The 15,945-nt window shown below is 43.5% G+C and overlaps 1 protein-coding gene across 3 annotated transcripts; it reads left to right on the top strand.

Annotated features, from left to right (window-relative positions):
• Positions 1-933: 933 nt before the first annotated feature.
• Positions 934-12,073, top strand: Zar1l (zygote arrest 1-like). Of its 3 annotated transcripts, XM_011241026.2 has the most exons (5): positions 934-1,541; positions 2,068-2,160; positions 6,185-6,259; positions 7,256-7,361; positions 11,925-12,059. In XM_011241026.2, exons 1-5 carry the CDS (start codon positions 969-971, stop codon positions 11,972-11,974), a joined length of 897 nt encoding a protein of 298 aa, XP_011239328.1. In that variant the 5' UTR covers positions 934-968; the 3' UTR covers positions 11,975-12,059. The 3 variants fall into 3 exon arrangements, with proteins under 3 accessions (XP_011239328.1, XP_017176492.1, NP_001153165.1); XM_017321003.1 differs by lacking the exons at positions 7,256-7,361; positions 11,925-12,059 and adding an exon at positions 6,907-7,235; NM_001159693.2 differs by lacking the exon at positions 7,256-7,361 and having other exon boundaries at positions 969-1,541; positions 11,925-12,073.
• Positions 12,074-15,945: the final 3,872 nt, after the last annotated feature.

Here is a 15,945-nt window from a genome sequence, read left to right as displayed (position 1 = left end):
ATGTCTTTTAAAAGATATATTTATCTAGTTTTAAAAGGTATGTGTGTGGGCTGGAGAGATGGCTCAGTGGTTAAGAGCACTGACCGCTCTTCCAGAGGTCCTGAGTTCAATTCCCAGCAACCCACATGGTGACTCACAACCTTCTGTAATGGGTTCCGATGCCCTCTTCTGGTGTGTCTGAAGACAGCTATAGTGCACTCATATAAATAAAAATAAATAAATCTTTAAAAAAAAGTATGTATGTGCCTGTGAATGTGTGTCTATGTACGTGAGTGTAAGTTATATCCAGAAGAGGATGTCAGCTACCAGCTGGAGTTACAGGTGTTTGTGAGCCACCCAGTGACTGGGAATCCAAGTTGCTATGAGCACTTTGCAATATGATGCAATATGAACCACTGAGACATCTCTCCTGCCCTCCTATTTTTAAATCTTTATTTTTAATTATTATTATTATTATTTTTGATGGCAAGTGTTTCAAGACAAGGTTTCTCTGTGTAGCCCTGGCGGTCCTGGAACTCACTCTGTAGACCAGGCTTGCCTCCAACTCAGAGATCCACCTGCCTCTGACTCCCAAGTGCTGGGATTAAAGGCTCCACTACAGCACAGCCAATTGCTAATTCTTGAGGAGACTCCGTGTTAGTTTCCATAATACCTATACTAATTTATATCCTCACCCACTGATACCAGATCAACAAAGTCGTCACCAAGAGAATAAGTGAGTGAAATTACTAGTTAAAGCATGTGTGAAGAAGTCAGAAATGAAAAACAACCTTGAGAGAGAAAAAAAATTAGTGAGCACTGCTGATTGGAAAGGTAGGGAAAACAATTAGTCATCTCCTAGGTGACTTCAATTAGGGAGCTAACTGGCTGCTCCCGCTCTGGAATAAATTAAGAAACCTGGGTGAACCCGAATCAAATCTACAAAGAGGAAGAGGAGGGTGAGGGAGGAAACTCCCCCCTCCCCTCAAATGGAGCGTCTTTTCTGTGTTCCCTGTGGCTATGGGACCACAGACCCTTTGACCTACCCTGGCCCCTGGAGACACTGTCAACAGCAAAACTGGCCACAGAATATGGGAGCTCCCATTTTCCTAGCCAGGCTTAGGGTACCAGCAAATGTCTCGCAGTCCTGTATGAACCCTTACAACAGGGCTCAGCTTCAGGCCGTTTCCACTCAGATGGACCCCAACCTGAGTCTATGGCTACGCAGTGTCCACACCACGGAGGTGGGCGTACAGGTGAGCCTTCGAGTGGACAAGTCAGTGCAGTGCTCACAGGGGTCACAGACCCTCCACAGCAGCTCCCTCTCGGACAGAACCAGCTCCAGGAAGCCCACCGAAGCTTGGGAAGTAGGGCGGAGAGCCTTGATCCGGCGACCCCAGGATGGGGAAGACGAGGAAAGCCAGGAGGAGCTCACAGGACCTACAGAGGCCAGTCAGCTGCTGCTACCTACATGGAGCCGGGATCGTGAGGAGCAGTTCCCACGGCTGAAGGAATTGGGGGAGGAATATGCCCACAGCCCTCAGGACAGGAAGGGAAAGCAGGTATGTGCACGCGCAGAGCTCATTTGGGAAGCTCCGCTTTTAGCTGGCTTCTTTCTCTCTGCTCAGCCCCCCACCAGCAGGGTCCTCCCTCCTTCCATTTCCAGATCGGTAAGTGCTATTTCTACCTTTTCTTGGGCGAGGAAGGTGGCGTTCTGGAAGCATGTACTTTGTTTACATGGTCTGGGTGTTTTTCAAATTTTGGTAATATAGGCATGGAGCCTAATTTTAAAAAGTCTTGTCGTTATTTCTGGTGAAGATGAGGCCGACAGTAAGCTTCGAGTGTGTGAAAGGTGAACCTAGATTTTTATTTTTGGAGATGTTGCTGTTGGTGTTGCGGGAAATGGACAGGAAACATCCTAGGGCTGCGAGCCTAGAAGCTAAATTAACGGCTCTGTAGAGAATAGCTGAAAGCAAGGTCCAAGAAGTAGATGCTGTTGCGTTAAGCCATCAATTACGAAACAAGGATCTACACTCTTCTTCTCCTGACCCCCGTTAATAAAATACTTCCATTTGAATTTCTTTTCAGTTTTTGGAACTAAAATATGGCTATTTTCACTGTAAAGATTGTAAGAGGAGATGGGAGAGTGCTTATGTGTGGTGTATCTCAGGTACCAACAAGGTAAGCAAGTGTGAGAGGTGGGGCATGCGTGGGGGGAGGGGCACGGAGGCCTGGAAGGTGCAGGCGCATCAGTGGGAGATCTTTCCACCTCTTTGGCATAGATGCTGACAGGCATCGAGGATGTTTTTTTGTTTTTCTTCCCAAAACAGGGTTTCTCTCTATAGTCCTGGCAGTCCTGGAACTCACTTTGTAGACCAGGCTGGCCTTGAACTCAGAAATCCTCCTGCCTCTGCCTCCCCAGTGCTGCTGGGATTAAAGGCATGTGCCACCACGCCCGGCTTGAGGATGGGTTTTATATCGACACTTCCATTTGAGTGTGAAAGTCAATGATTAAATGAATAAATAACTACCAGCGGTGGTAGTATATAACTCTGCAACTGCAGCACTTGGGAGGGGAAAGATGGGGTTTGAGACCAGCTTAGGCTCCATAAAAAGACCTTTACATGAATGAAAAAGAGAAATAAAAAGGGAAGGAAAGGATATGACTGCCCCTAGGTATAGTAGAAGAAAAAGTTTATTGTAGAAAAAAGGGAGACATACCCAGAGGCAGTGACAAATCTGAGTGAGTCCAGAGTGGTCTTGACCCTGAACCATGTGGGGAGCAGGGAGAGGAAGGAAGTAAGAGAATCTACTACAGCAGACAAAAGACCAAAGAAACAAAAGGAGCAAAGGGGGGAGAGACGGGGGTGGGAGGGGGGGTAGGGGGCGTGGGGGGTAGGGGCACCAAACTGTCTGATTTAGGGAGGAGCCTCTGGGGTATAGGAAGCCCAGACCTGGGCTGGAGAGTTCAGGGTGTGTCAACCTTACCTTGGTTAATAGTTAGGGACTGAGGAATGCTGGGTGTACCTGGAAGCCAGGTCTGTTTTGCTTTATTAAATAGGCACCTCAGGCACTTGTCCCAGGTTTGAAACTTAACATTACACATATCTCAAAAACGAAGAAGCAGTTGGGAGACATAAACAGCTACATCTGTGAGTTTCAGGTCTACATAGTGAGTTCAAGACATCAGGAGTCACAGAGTGAGACCCCAGCCATCTCAACACAATGAAAACCTCTGCGGTGTCTAGTAAAAATTTTAGTTTAATCTTGCAGGTCTATAATTAGGCGACAGTTTGTGCCTTAAATACTGGGATAAACTTAATTTCTTAGTTTTTTTTTTTTTTTTTTTGTCATGGGTAAATTTGGGTCTCCTCATCTATGCTAGAAATTTCTCCTATTTTATTTTATTTTTTATTTTTTTCTACCTACTTGGGCTGTTCTGAGACTAAATCTTGACATTCTTTCTTGCTGATGTTCTTGGTGAGCTTTTACTTCTTGTATAAGTTAAAAGTATAGATTAGGTTTAATTAACCACTTCTTTAGACCAGTTTTTTTAATTTGTCTTGTTTTGCTTTTCTTTTTCTGAGACAGAGTCTCCCTAGGTGGCCCTGGCTGGCTTGGAACCCTCAGATCTCTGCTTCTTCCTCCCAAGTGCTGGCATTAAAGGAACTTGTCATCATACCTAGCTATCCTAAGGTTATTTTAAGGGATTCTGCCATCTCTGCAGATGTCAGGGCTTGCATTTCTGTCAAGACATTAAACTCTTTCATAAAAACAACTGACAATGTCTTTCAAAGTTATTATCAGGCTATTTCTGTATAGATACTATCAACTACTTTCAGTATAGCCATTCCCCTTTGGAAATCTAGCCAGTTTCCTTTCTTCTTGTTTTTCTTGAGTTAGGGTCTCATGAACCTCATGTTGGTATAACTGAGGGTGGTCTTGAACTTTTTTGATGTCTGTTTTTGACATGGGGCCTAACAATGTAGCTCATGCTGGCCTGGAACTTATTATGTGAACCAGGCTGGCCTTGAACTGGGATAGCTCCTCCTTCCTCTGGTTCCTGAGGGCTGGGACACTGTGTCCATCTTATGTTCTTGGAGAGTAATTTCTGTTCTGGAATACAGGCTCGGCTCCACAAAGCAGGTGAAGTTTGTCTTCCATGCCTGTGCCTGTGGCAGTAGGAGAGCCAGCTCTTCACAGTGTGCAGCTACACCTCAGGCCGCAGGGCAAGAGGACATACAGCCTGAGGGTAGAGGAGTTGTCTCTTGGGTTTACTCCTCTGTTTATTGTGTTGTTTCTCATGTTGTTTGAAGCAGCTTTCAGGCAGCACATGATGCTCTTGCTCTATGAACCTGAAGCTGGCCTTGAGTGTCTGCTTCTCAGCCTTCTGCTGAGATTCTAGGTGTGTGCCACCACATCTGGTTGGAATTGAAAACGAAGTCAAACTAAAGTCCCAACTCTTCCTTGAAGACAAACAATGGGTTCAGACACCCCCAAAGGACTAGGGTACAAAGAAAGAGTTTGAGAAATCTTTGTTTGTTTGTTTGTTTGTTTGGTTGGTTTTAAGAGATGTGTTCTGGAAGTGGGTGTGATGCACAGGCCTGTAGTCCTTGTACTTGGGAGGTACAGGAAGGTAAATCTTCAGTGAAAGGCCTATCCTGGGCAAGGTGAGATCCTATCTCACAAAACAAGGGCTGGCCCTTCCTGCTCAACAGGAGCTCTATAATAAAACTCCTTGCTCAAAACAACAAACAGTATATTCTGATAGGAGCAGAACAGGAAAAATTCAGTGCGTTCTGGAGCCTGTGACTTGGAAACAGTGAGGAAATGACACAGAAGTGTGTGTGTGTGTGTGTGTGTGTGTGTGTGTGTGTGTGTTTTATAACCTGCATGACAGACTGCATCCTGCTGTCCAGATAAGTCTTTCAAGCAGTGGTTCTCAACCTGTGGGTCATAAACACAGATAATCACATTACCACACATAACAGCAGCAAAATTGCAGTTATTAAGTAGCAACAAAAATATTTTTCTGGTTGGAGGTCACCACAGTGTGAGGAACTGTATGAAAGTGTCAGAGCATTAGGAAGGTTGAGAACCCCTGCTTTTAGGTAGCAGAAAGGCCAGGCACATGCTTTGAATGCCAGTTCATGGAGGCAGAGGCAAGCCCATCACTGTAAGTTTGAAGCCAGCTTGGACTACATAGCAAGTTCCAGGTCAACCAGAGCTATGTAGTGGAGACCCTTTCTCAAAACAAGAAAGAGAAACAGAGACATTGTCAAGTAAACCAGGGAGAAAATATCCCCTAGACAAAGCCTAGAAAGCAGAAAACTTATGAGAAGCCACAAATAAAGTGGGAAGTCTAGACATTTCAGGGCAAAAGAAGGAGCTGGCCAATACAGTGGAGAAAAGGAATAACAGCTACTTCCTGTCGAGTACTCCTTTGGGTTTTATGTATGCTGTCGATAAGAAATAGAATAGCATAAGAACTATATGAAAAGTAATGCTATCTCAGTTTACAAGTAAGGGAAATGGAACACAGAGTGAGGGCAAGCGACTGAGGGAACTCTCAAAGCTTAAAGCCTCAAGGTACTGGGCTGGAGAATGGGCCCATAGTTGAAGAGGACTGGGATTGAGTCCCAGCACTCAGGAGAGCTCACAACTATCTGTAACTGCTGTACAGAGGGATGCAGCGCCCTCTTCTGGTCTCTGCAGGCAATGTGTGTGCATGGTGCCCAGATATACATGCTGGCAAACAAAGAGGGGGGAAAATTCCATGTGCACATGACAGGGAAAAAATGGGGAAAAACATTAAAATCCTTTAAGGGTAGAGGTTACACGTAAGATAACCAAAGTGCAAAGCGAAGGAACACATTGTGTCACTTAAGAACTTGGGGCTGGGCTAGAGAGATGGCTCACAGTTATGAGCAATCTCTGCTCTTGCAGAGGTGAGGTCCCCAGCACCACAGGGCAGTTAACAACCACTTGTAACTCCAGTTCTAAGAGATACAACTCCTCTTCTGACTTCTTTGGGGACTGAATGCACTACGTGCACATGTGTGCATGCAGACAAACACTCCTACCCAGACTTTTAAGTAAAAGAGAGAGAGAGAGGGAAAAAAAAAGCAAATTATTAAAAAAGAACGGGAACCTAGGAAACATATGCATATATCAGCTTGTATTAAAAAGGCTAATTTCTCTTTAGGTTTATTTCAAACAGCTCTGTAACAAGTGCCAAAAGAGTTTTAACCCTTACCGAGTAGAAGAAATCCAGTGTCAGGTAAGCACATGGAATGCTTTGTCTGTCTTGTTTCCATTTGTGTACGTAAAGCCTCTGTCATGAAGTGTTTGGATCTTATAGATCCTGGATCTTGTCATGGGGATACTAAGTTTTCTTTTCTCTCTCTCTCTCTCTCTCTTATTTATGTATATGATACACTGTTGCTATCTTTAGAAACACCAGAAGAGGGCATCAGATTCCATTACAGATGGTTGTGAGCCACCATGTGATTGCTGGGAATTGAACTCAGGATCTCTGGAAGAGCAGTCAGTCCTCTTTAACTAATGAGCCATCTCTCCAGCCCCATAGGTTTTCTGTATGTATGAAAGCTTGGAATTATTTTAGGAAAGGAATACAGGCATAAATTCCACAAATATTTTTGGAGAGGAAGAGGGAGAAGATCCATTATTTTTCCTTGTGTTAGGCATGAACCATCCTGACTATAATCTTGTGAACCCGGAGAAGCAGCAAGTTCAGAAGTTCAAGGCTGGGCTGGGCTTCTTGTTGCCTTGTCTCAAAAACCAAAACAAAGCAGAAAGCAAGCCACCTTCTTCAGGGTGTCTTCAGAATGTTATCGTCCTTTTGATGGTTAACTGTTACATTTTTGCTATGTGGCAATGCTGGTGTGTTTTGCACATTGTTTCCAGAGGGCTGGCTTAATCTTTGTGAAGATGTTGTTCCGGAGATGCTCAGTTCCAGAAAGATGAGCTCAGCTGCCACAGGTCAGATTTATAGGGTAGAATTTGTTGGATTTCATGGTGTCTTCAATGCTTGGAAAGTCTCTGAGTTAGATGAAGTTTTGACTTTCTATTGATTCTTTTTGTTTGGTTGGTTTCGAGTTTGGGTGTGGGGCCGTGTGGAGTCTGAAACTGTGGAAAGGAAAACTGTCTTTAAACTTGGCTACAAAGATTAACTTAAATGATTTTTGTAGTCAGGAAGATTTTTGTGGGTTACGAAGATGGCTCGGTGGTTAAAAAACTCTTTTTGCTCTTCCAGAGAAGCAGAGTTTGTTCCCAGCATCCACACTGGTTGCCTTGCAACTGCCTGTTACTCCAGAGTAAGGGGATCCCCCAGCTTCTCCTGGACTACATAAACACCCCACGTATGTGTCTATATACACACAGATTCCATACATAAATAAATACACAGAAATAAAAATTAAATATTTTTAAAAGATTACTCTGAGGGGAGAATACACTAGGGATTGAATCCAGGGCCTTGTGCAAACCAAACAAGATCTCCACAGAGAGCTATCTCATCTAAATAACTTTTTTTTTTAATTAATTTATTTTTAGACTTACAATATGTTCTTTTTTGGATAACCTTAGGGCTGGAGGTGGGTAGATCATATCCAAGGCAATAGCAGTAGTAGTGATAGTTCTCTCTCTCTCTCTCTCTCTCTCTCTCTCCTCTCTCTTTCACTCACACATGCACACACACACACACACATACACACACACACACACACACACACACACACACACACACACACACACACTATAGTGAGGCTGGTTACCACATCAATAGTTTTTAATTTGGGGAAAATAATATGACCTGGTGACAGAATGGTTCCAAGAAATTGATGAAAAAAAGAACTGTTAACAATATGCAATTGAAAATATTGGAAGAAAAACATTTTCCCCCCCTCTGGTTCTTATATTAAGAAGATGTATGAAAGCTACTAATAATGATGTGCCTGTGTGTGTTTTAGAGCAAGATCCATTGATCTAAGTGACTTTTAATTTTAGGGAGAAGTAGAAGGCTTAGAGATCACTCTATCTTGATGGAATAGAGATTGGGAGCACTGCAGACTAGGCCAGAAGATTCGGACCTATGAGAAGACAGTAGGCTTAAATAGTTAGATAAGAAGGGCTGGAGAGGTAGTCCTGTGGTTAAGGGTGCTTGCTGTTCTTGCAGAGGACTCAGGTTCAGTTCGTAGCACTCATATTGAGCAGCTCATAACCATCTGTAAACCCAGTTCCAGAAGATCCCATGCTTTTGGCCTCCTCCACATGTTCCTGCACACACATGGTGCATATGAACTCACATAGGCACACATACATACACATAAAATAAATACATATATTAACAATGTGAATATTAGATGCGTAAGGATTTTGAAACATTTTTTGGGGGTGGGCAGAGTCACTATAGAATGCTGGCTGTCCAGGAACTCACTATATGGACCGGACTGGCTGGCTTTGAACTCTCAGAGACGCTTCCTCTTTTTTTTTTTTTTTTCCCCTCTTTCTTTCTCCCTCTTGCTGGCTTTGGCCCCTGCTTGCTCTGTCTCTGCCCCCTGCCCCCGTTTTAGTATTATTATTATTATTATTATTATTATTTTTTTTTTTTTTTTTTTTTGTTTCTTTGTTACTATGTATGGTTGTGAGCCACCATGTGGTTGCTGGGATTTGAACTTAGGACATCCGGAAGAGCAGTCAGTGCTTTTAACAGCTCAGCCATCTTACCAGCCAGATACTTCCTTTTTTATTATTTTTATATTGTTTTTCTTCATTTTGTTTTGTTTTGGTTAGGGTTGGTTGGTGGTTTGCTTGTTTTTTGTTTGTTTTGTTGTTTTGTTTTGTTTTTGTTTTTTGTTTTCTGTGTAGCCCTGGTTATCTTGGTACTCACTACATAGATCAGGCTGGCCTTGAACCTAGAGATCTGCCTGTCTTTGCCTCCCAAGTGTTAGGATTAAAGGCTTGTTGCCCCCACTACCTAGCCTAAGAATTCTTTTGTTGTTGTTGTTGTTTTGTTTTTTTGTGTTTTTGAGACAGAGTTTCTCTGTGTAGCCCTGGCTGTCCTGGAACTCACTCTGTAGACCAGGCTGGCCTCGAACTCAGAAATCTGCCTGCCTCTGCCTCCCAAGTGCTGAGATTAAAGGCGGGAGCCACTGCAGGGCCTAAGAATTCTTAATGGTTACAAAATAATATTAAGTTTTACTATTAGTAGCAAACACAGCTTTCGGTTAACTCTGAGGGTCCTCAAACTGGACCAAAGGGCACAGCACAAATGATCTTTGGTTTCATCTGTGGTGTTTCCTGGGCTATGAGTAGCAAGAGCTTGTCAGCTTTATCCAAATGCAATTGTATCAACTCTTGCACAGACATTTTTCTTGGTATTTCCTAAATGGTTCAGTTTTCAATTATATTACAATAACAGTGATTGTAAACACTGGGAAAAGTGTATGTCAGTCAGGAGGCAACCTTCTCCTACCATCTCTTATCTACCCAGTCATCTCATCGTCCATTTCCCACTTCTAATTATTAGCTCAACTGTTTCTAATCTTTTGTTAAATGAATCATTGAAATGACTGGATTTGGGGGCTGGAGAGATGGCTCAGTGGTTAAGAGCACTGACTGCTCTTCCAGAGGTCCTGAGTCCAATTCCCAGCAACCACATGGTGGCTCACAACCGTCTGTAATGGGATCTGACGCCCTCTTCTGGTGTGTCTGAAGATGGCTAAAGTGTACTCATTATATATATATATATATATATATAAAATAAAATCTTAGGGGGGGAAATGGCTGGATTTTTTTCTTCTAGTAGTGGCTCATGAATTTATTCCCAAAACTAATATAAACATGAGGAGCAGAGACAGGTAAATCCCTGGTTTTACACAGTCAGGGATACCTAGGGACCTTGTCTCAAAAACAAACAAAACAAATAAAAACAAAAACCAAACAACAACAAAATTAAAAAAAAACAACCAACAAACTTTGAGATTTTTCTTGGTAATATTAGTCTCTCTTTCCTCCAACATTTTGAGCACTGATTTTTTGAGATGGTCTCATCCCTTAATACAAGGAAACCTGGAACTCATTATATAGCCTGGATTGGCTTGAGTTCATGGAAAGCCTCCTGCCTCAGAAGCTCAAGTGCCAGCTACCATGCCCAACAAGGATAGTTGTTTTCATGTGATTTTAAAAATGTATTTGTTTGTTTGTTTGACAATGTCCTGGCTGGCCTGGGATTGAATCTGCCAGCTCTGCCTCCTGAAATGCTGGGATTAAAGGCATGCACTGTTATGCCCAGTTTAAGCAGAGTTATTTGAAATTTGGTGTCAGATAAATCCATTCTTAACTCTCCATGGGGCTGTGCTCTCTCTTGGCTTTCAAGTATGCTGTTTTGTCTCTTCATATGCCTAGTTAATTTTGATTGTTAGCATTGCACATGACAATCCGTAGTGATAATTTGTGCCTTAGGGCAGTATCTTCTTTCGAGAGGATTCAGGCTTGCTTACAACAAGCTGATAGATAGACTCAGCAGCAAGTTCATTTGGTTTGCCTTTTTCTTTCTTAGGAAAGAATGGGGGAAGGGCTGGAGAGATGGCTCAGTGGTTAAGAGCACTGACTGCTCTTCCAGAGGTCCTGAGTTCAAATCCCAGCAACCACATGGTGGCTCACAACCATCTGTAATGGTATCTGATGCCCTCTTCTGGTGTGTCTGAAGATAGGGTACAGCTAACACATAAATAAAGTAAAGAAATCTTGAAAGAAAGAAAGGAAGAAAGGGAAGAAAGGGAAGAAAGGGAAGAAAGAAAGGGAAGAAAGGGAAGAAAGAAAGGAAGAAAGGGAAGAAAGGAAGGAAGAAAGGAAGGAAGAAAGAAAGGAAAAAAGAAAGGAAGAAAGGAAGGAAGGAAAGAAAGGAAGGAAGAAAGGGGGAGACTCAGTGAGTTAATCTACACAAGGTTCTTGGTAGGTGCCAGGCACATAGGACCCCTTCCTGTAATTTGTAAGGAAGAATGCCCATCTACTAGGGAAGAGAGGATGTGACTGTTGTGTGATGTTTAGTATATCGAAGATTACTAAACTTAGTAGACTGAAGATTCCTATTCAGAAAAACTAAGTGCTAGCTAACATTCCGCAGTCTTCAGAAAGTAGACCTTGCCTTATTCTGTGGGGCTCCCAGCCATATGTGGATGACGAAAAGGTTGGCCCTGTCCAGGAAGGTGTATCGGGATCTATAGGATGGGCTCTTGACCAAAAGGCATGGCTTTAAATATTAGTGAGGATGGTGTATATCTGGGGAGAAAACAATTTAGCTTCCTGGACCAGTGTCATAGTCAGCAGACACAATTGCTTGCTGCCAACCTTGATCTAACCAGGCCCCACATGACAGAAGGAAGAACCTAGCTGTCCTCTGACCTCCACAAGTCACACCACAGACTTCTGCACACTTAACAAATACACTTGTGGCTCAAGCACAATGTTTATCTCAGGAGACTTTTCTTCTTCCTAATTGTAACAACAATCTAGATGGGGTCCAGTCTTTGTGAGTGTGACCTCTGGCTGAGACCACAGTTCTCCTGTCATTTAGTAAAATGATCCCAATCCCCACTGGCTACAGATACATAAAATTACACACAAACACACTTTAAGAAACCCCTCCCCCGTATTTTACTATTGTCTTGGGTGGCATGCTAATATCCTCTTGACCAGCTTCTGAGATCAATCATTCAGGTGGCATTTGAAGGGAGATGGGCTGTTTTGTGCAACTTGGATATCAGCTTCTTGCAGAACTTGGAGAAAGACACAGCTATGGGGGAAGGGGACGGGAAGATGGGGGAAGGGAGCGGGAAGGAAGCGGGAAGGAGTATTTTCAGTTGCTGACCAAGCTTGGAATATCAATTGATCCTTGACTGTTCCACCTTTGCCTCCAAAAGACCTGCTTAAGAGTCTGTTGTTCCTGTTCCCCAAAGAAAAGACACATTGATGTCCGGAGGCCACACCGCCAGGAGCTCTGTGGCCACTGCAAAGACAAGAAATTCTCCTGTAGTGTCTTCTTCAGCTTAAAATAAACCTTGTGACAGTGGGTGCCGTTTCTGGTTTGTTTCACTTGAGGGGGTGAAAGTTGGCACTGAATAAATAAAATACATACTCATCAACCAGATCATGAGGAACACATTAGTGGACAACTCCTGGGTAACAACATCACACTAGAAATGGTTGCTGATGAGAGGAACAAGGAAGAGAAAAGTCAGGTGTGGTAACTCAGTCCTTGGGGGTCCCAGGCTCCAAAGATGGATCTCTTTAGGTTCAAGGCCAGCCTGCTCAACATAGTGACACTACCCTGTCTCGGAAAGAGAGAGGCTGAGTGGTGGTGGTGCACACCTTTAATCACAGCACTCAGGAGTCAGGCAAGCCTGGCCTACAGAGTAAATTCCAGGATAGCTAAGGCTACCCAGAGAAACCCTGTCTTGACCCCCTCTACTTCCAAAAGAAAGGGCGCGGGGAAGAGGGAGGGGGAAAGAAAGGGAGAATTTAAAATTAATTTTAAAAATTAACAAGGGCTGGAGAGATGGCTCAGTGGTTAAGAGCACCAATTGCTCTTCCAGAGGTCCTGAGTTCAGTTCCCAGCAACCACATGGTGGCTCACAACCATTTGTAATGGCATCCAATGCCATCCTCTGGTGTGTCTGAAGACAGCAACAGTGTACTCACATACATTAAATACATAAATATTAAAAAAGAAAGTAAAATTATTAAAAATGTGGCTGATTTTTGTTGGGGGAGGGGGACAAAATTTCTGTCCTGAGACTTGCTGTATAGACTATATAGTGACTTGGAGGCCAGCTGGAGCAATGCAACGTCTTTGGGACCAGGTTGGCCTCAAACTTACAGTTGTCTGCCTGCCTCTGCATCCCTCCCTAGTGCTGGGATTAACTATGTGACAAATTTTTACAAGTAGTATTATAGTTAGTAGGAATGTAGGGTTACTCAAGGGGGCAAGGTCCTTGGTTCCTACAGTCCATAATTATAGCGCAGGTGGGACTAACACCTAGCATGTGTCAGACACTGTTGTAACTTACCACAGCAGTCATTTAAAGATAAGACCTTGTGTTGCTCCAGCTGGCCTCCAATTCGCTATAGAGTTGAGGATGACCTCGAATCCACAACTCCTAGGTTTCACCTGAAAACTGAGATTTCAGTCTGCACTCTCACATCTGGCTCCCAGCAGCCATGTTAAGTAGGAAATGTTAGGACCTTTTCCCAGGTGGTGAGGTGGAGCAGAGAGGTCATGGAACAGAGCGAAGATTAAACTTAATAGAACATAGGCTAGGTCCCTCGTTCTCAGTCCAGTGTTTACATTTTCTCTCACACTAGGATGGCAATCCATGAAGTAGGGAACATAGGACTAAGGTAGAGAAACTCATTTGAATGACTAGGAAGAGATCAGATGGACACCAGCAGTGGACTGGTGCACAGAGATAGACCGGAAGTGGGATGGTGCAGGGAGATCAGGGCTACAGTCAGGGTGGGAATGGAGTTGATCCTTTCTCTACAACTTAGTGTTTTAAAAAACAGAGATGCTCTCACTGGCTTCACAACAGCATTTTTGGGAGCAAGGAAGCATCATGCTCATTAAATTCATTTATATGAACCTGTCTATGTGTAGGAATTACAGGGGTGAGGTAACATGCCCTGGTCTGATCTTTCTCTTACTCAATTAGAGATGATTGAAAGTTACAGTCTTGGGTTTGGAGAGATCCTTCAGTGGTTAGAGCCCATATTGTCCTTGTAGAGGCCCTCAGTTAAATTCATGGCACTTGTGTTAGAAAGTTACAAAAGGGATATGGTCTGGAGAGATGGCTCAGCAGTTAAGAGTAAAAGACCCTGACAGAATGTAAAAGGTCACAGAAGCCCTGAAATTGGCAAAATAAATTTCATTGTTAGTAGAAGTAGCTTCACTGATTTAGAAAAATAGAGGTGCACAATGCTCTGGCCGCTCCTTGAACCCGTGTGTCTGCCAATGATCTAACCGTTCCTTGAACCCAGGTGTGTGCCCACTGCTGCACCTCACTGCCAGGTGTTTGTGATTTGGTTGCTGGGATAGAGTCGGAAAATCTCTCCAGCAACCACAGTCGGGGCCAATCCGGAGTTACTGCACCTTCATTAGACTCTTTCCTTGTTTCCCTCCCATACCCATTTCTTGAGAAACCAATCATTTTAGAATAGACATTGTTTAGATCTGGAAATCCCCTACTCCCTCCTTCTCCTTTCCCTCTTGAGGACCTATAAAAACTGGGACCCCTTTCCCCTCGAAGTCGACTCCTCTACCCCTGCGTGGGATATGAGTCGTCCCCAGAGCTTTGGCTTTCCCCGAATAAAGCCTCATGTGGTTAGCATCAAGTTTGGTCTCTCCTGAGTTCTTGGGGGTCCGCTATTATCCCGAGACTTGAGTGAGAGTCTCCCTCGGAGGTCTCTCAAGAGCACTGGCTGCTCTCTTAGAGGACCATGGTTTGATTCTTTGTGCCCACATGGTGTTTACAACCAACTCCATGCAGTGATTCAACCCAATCCTTTCTATGTGCAGCATATGCCAGTGGGCTTTTGTTGCTTTATATTTTTCTGTTCTGAGGCAAGGTCTCCTTGGGTAGCCCAGGCTGGCCTTACTGGGTAGCCTAGGCTGGTCTCAAATTCCTATTGATCCTTCTGCCTCACTCTTCCAAGTGCTGGGATTGCAGGCGTGTACCACCATACCCAGTGCCCTCATTTATACAGATACTGAATCTCTGATAACCAGACCCTCATGACCAAATTTCAGTACTTAACTACATTACATTTGTTTCAAACAGCTGCTGAACATGTCCAGAATCATTGTGGGTAGCTGGGATGTTCTCACAGAAAAGAAACAACACTCAAAATCTTGCCTGCTTGGTCTGAGCTTGTGGCTCAGTGTTAGCGCTTACCTCTTATGCAAATGGCCCTGGGTTCAATCTCAGTAGTTCTAAAAAGTGTCTCCTGTTTAACAGGGAAGGACATAAATGAAGAGGTAGGGTGCACAGTGAATGGTCTTGAGTAGGGTAGAACATGCTTCTAATGCCAAGTGTCAGCTGACAGACACCTGAATAGTATTGTCTTGTTTTATAGACATGGTCTTGCTATGTATGTAGACCTGGCCATCCTGGAACTCCCTATTTAGGCCAAGTGCCCTTGGACCCACAGAGATCTGCCTGCCTCTGCCTTGTCTTATGTGTGCTGGGATTAAAAGTGTCTTAGGCCATGTTCCACTTCTTCTTTTCTTTGAAAACATACCTCCGAGGAAATTTAATGCACGGACAGCAGGTGTGGTGGAAAACTTTTAATCCCTGAATGTGGATCTCTGTGAGTCTGATCTAGCCTGGTCTACTAGTTAAGTTTGGGGCCAATCAGGGATACAGTATAGACATTGTTTCAAAGAACACAAACAAAGAAAGAAAAAGTAAAAATAGAGTAACAATGTTAGTATGTGTAAATGAGTTACTAATTTTCATTCCATATGGTGGGACAGATTTTCAATAGAGCTAACTATATATAATGCCTGTCCCAATGAGGAACACAATGCTAAGCTTTTTTTACTGCTTTACACGTATTACTTTGACTCTTTGTGGTTTAATGTGTGTGTGCCACAGTATTTCTGTGGAAGGTAGAGTTTTTGGAAGCTGGCTCTTCTCCTTCTACTGCCTGGGACCTTGGGATTGAACTCTGGATTTCAGGCTTGGCAGCAAATGCTTTCCCCTGCTGAGCAACATGACAGTCGCAAATCCTCAGGTTTTTGCTTAATGTTTAATTTTTCACTTTTTGTTTTTTGTTTATTTTTTGGATTTTTGCTTTTTGAGAGAAGGTTTTTCTATGTAGGTCTGGCTGTCCTGGAACCCACTCTGGAGATCATGCAGGCTTTGAATTCACAGAGATCTGCCTGCT

The sequence above is a fragment of the Mus musculus genome, chromosome 5, assembly GCF_000001635.26.
Source record: "Mus musculus strain C57BL/6J chromosome 5, GRCm38.p6 C57BL/6J".
Taxonomy (NCBI): domain Eukaryota; kingdom Metazoa; phylum Chordata; class Mammalia; order Rodentia; family Muridae; genus Mus; species Mus musculus.
Note: the sequence above shows the minus strand (reverse complement) of the source record. Positions and strands in the feature narration are given on the sequence as shown.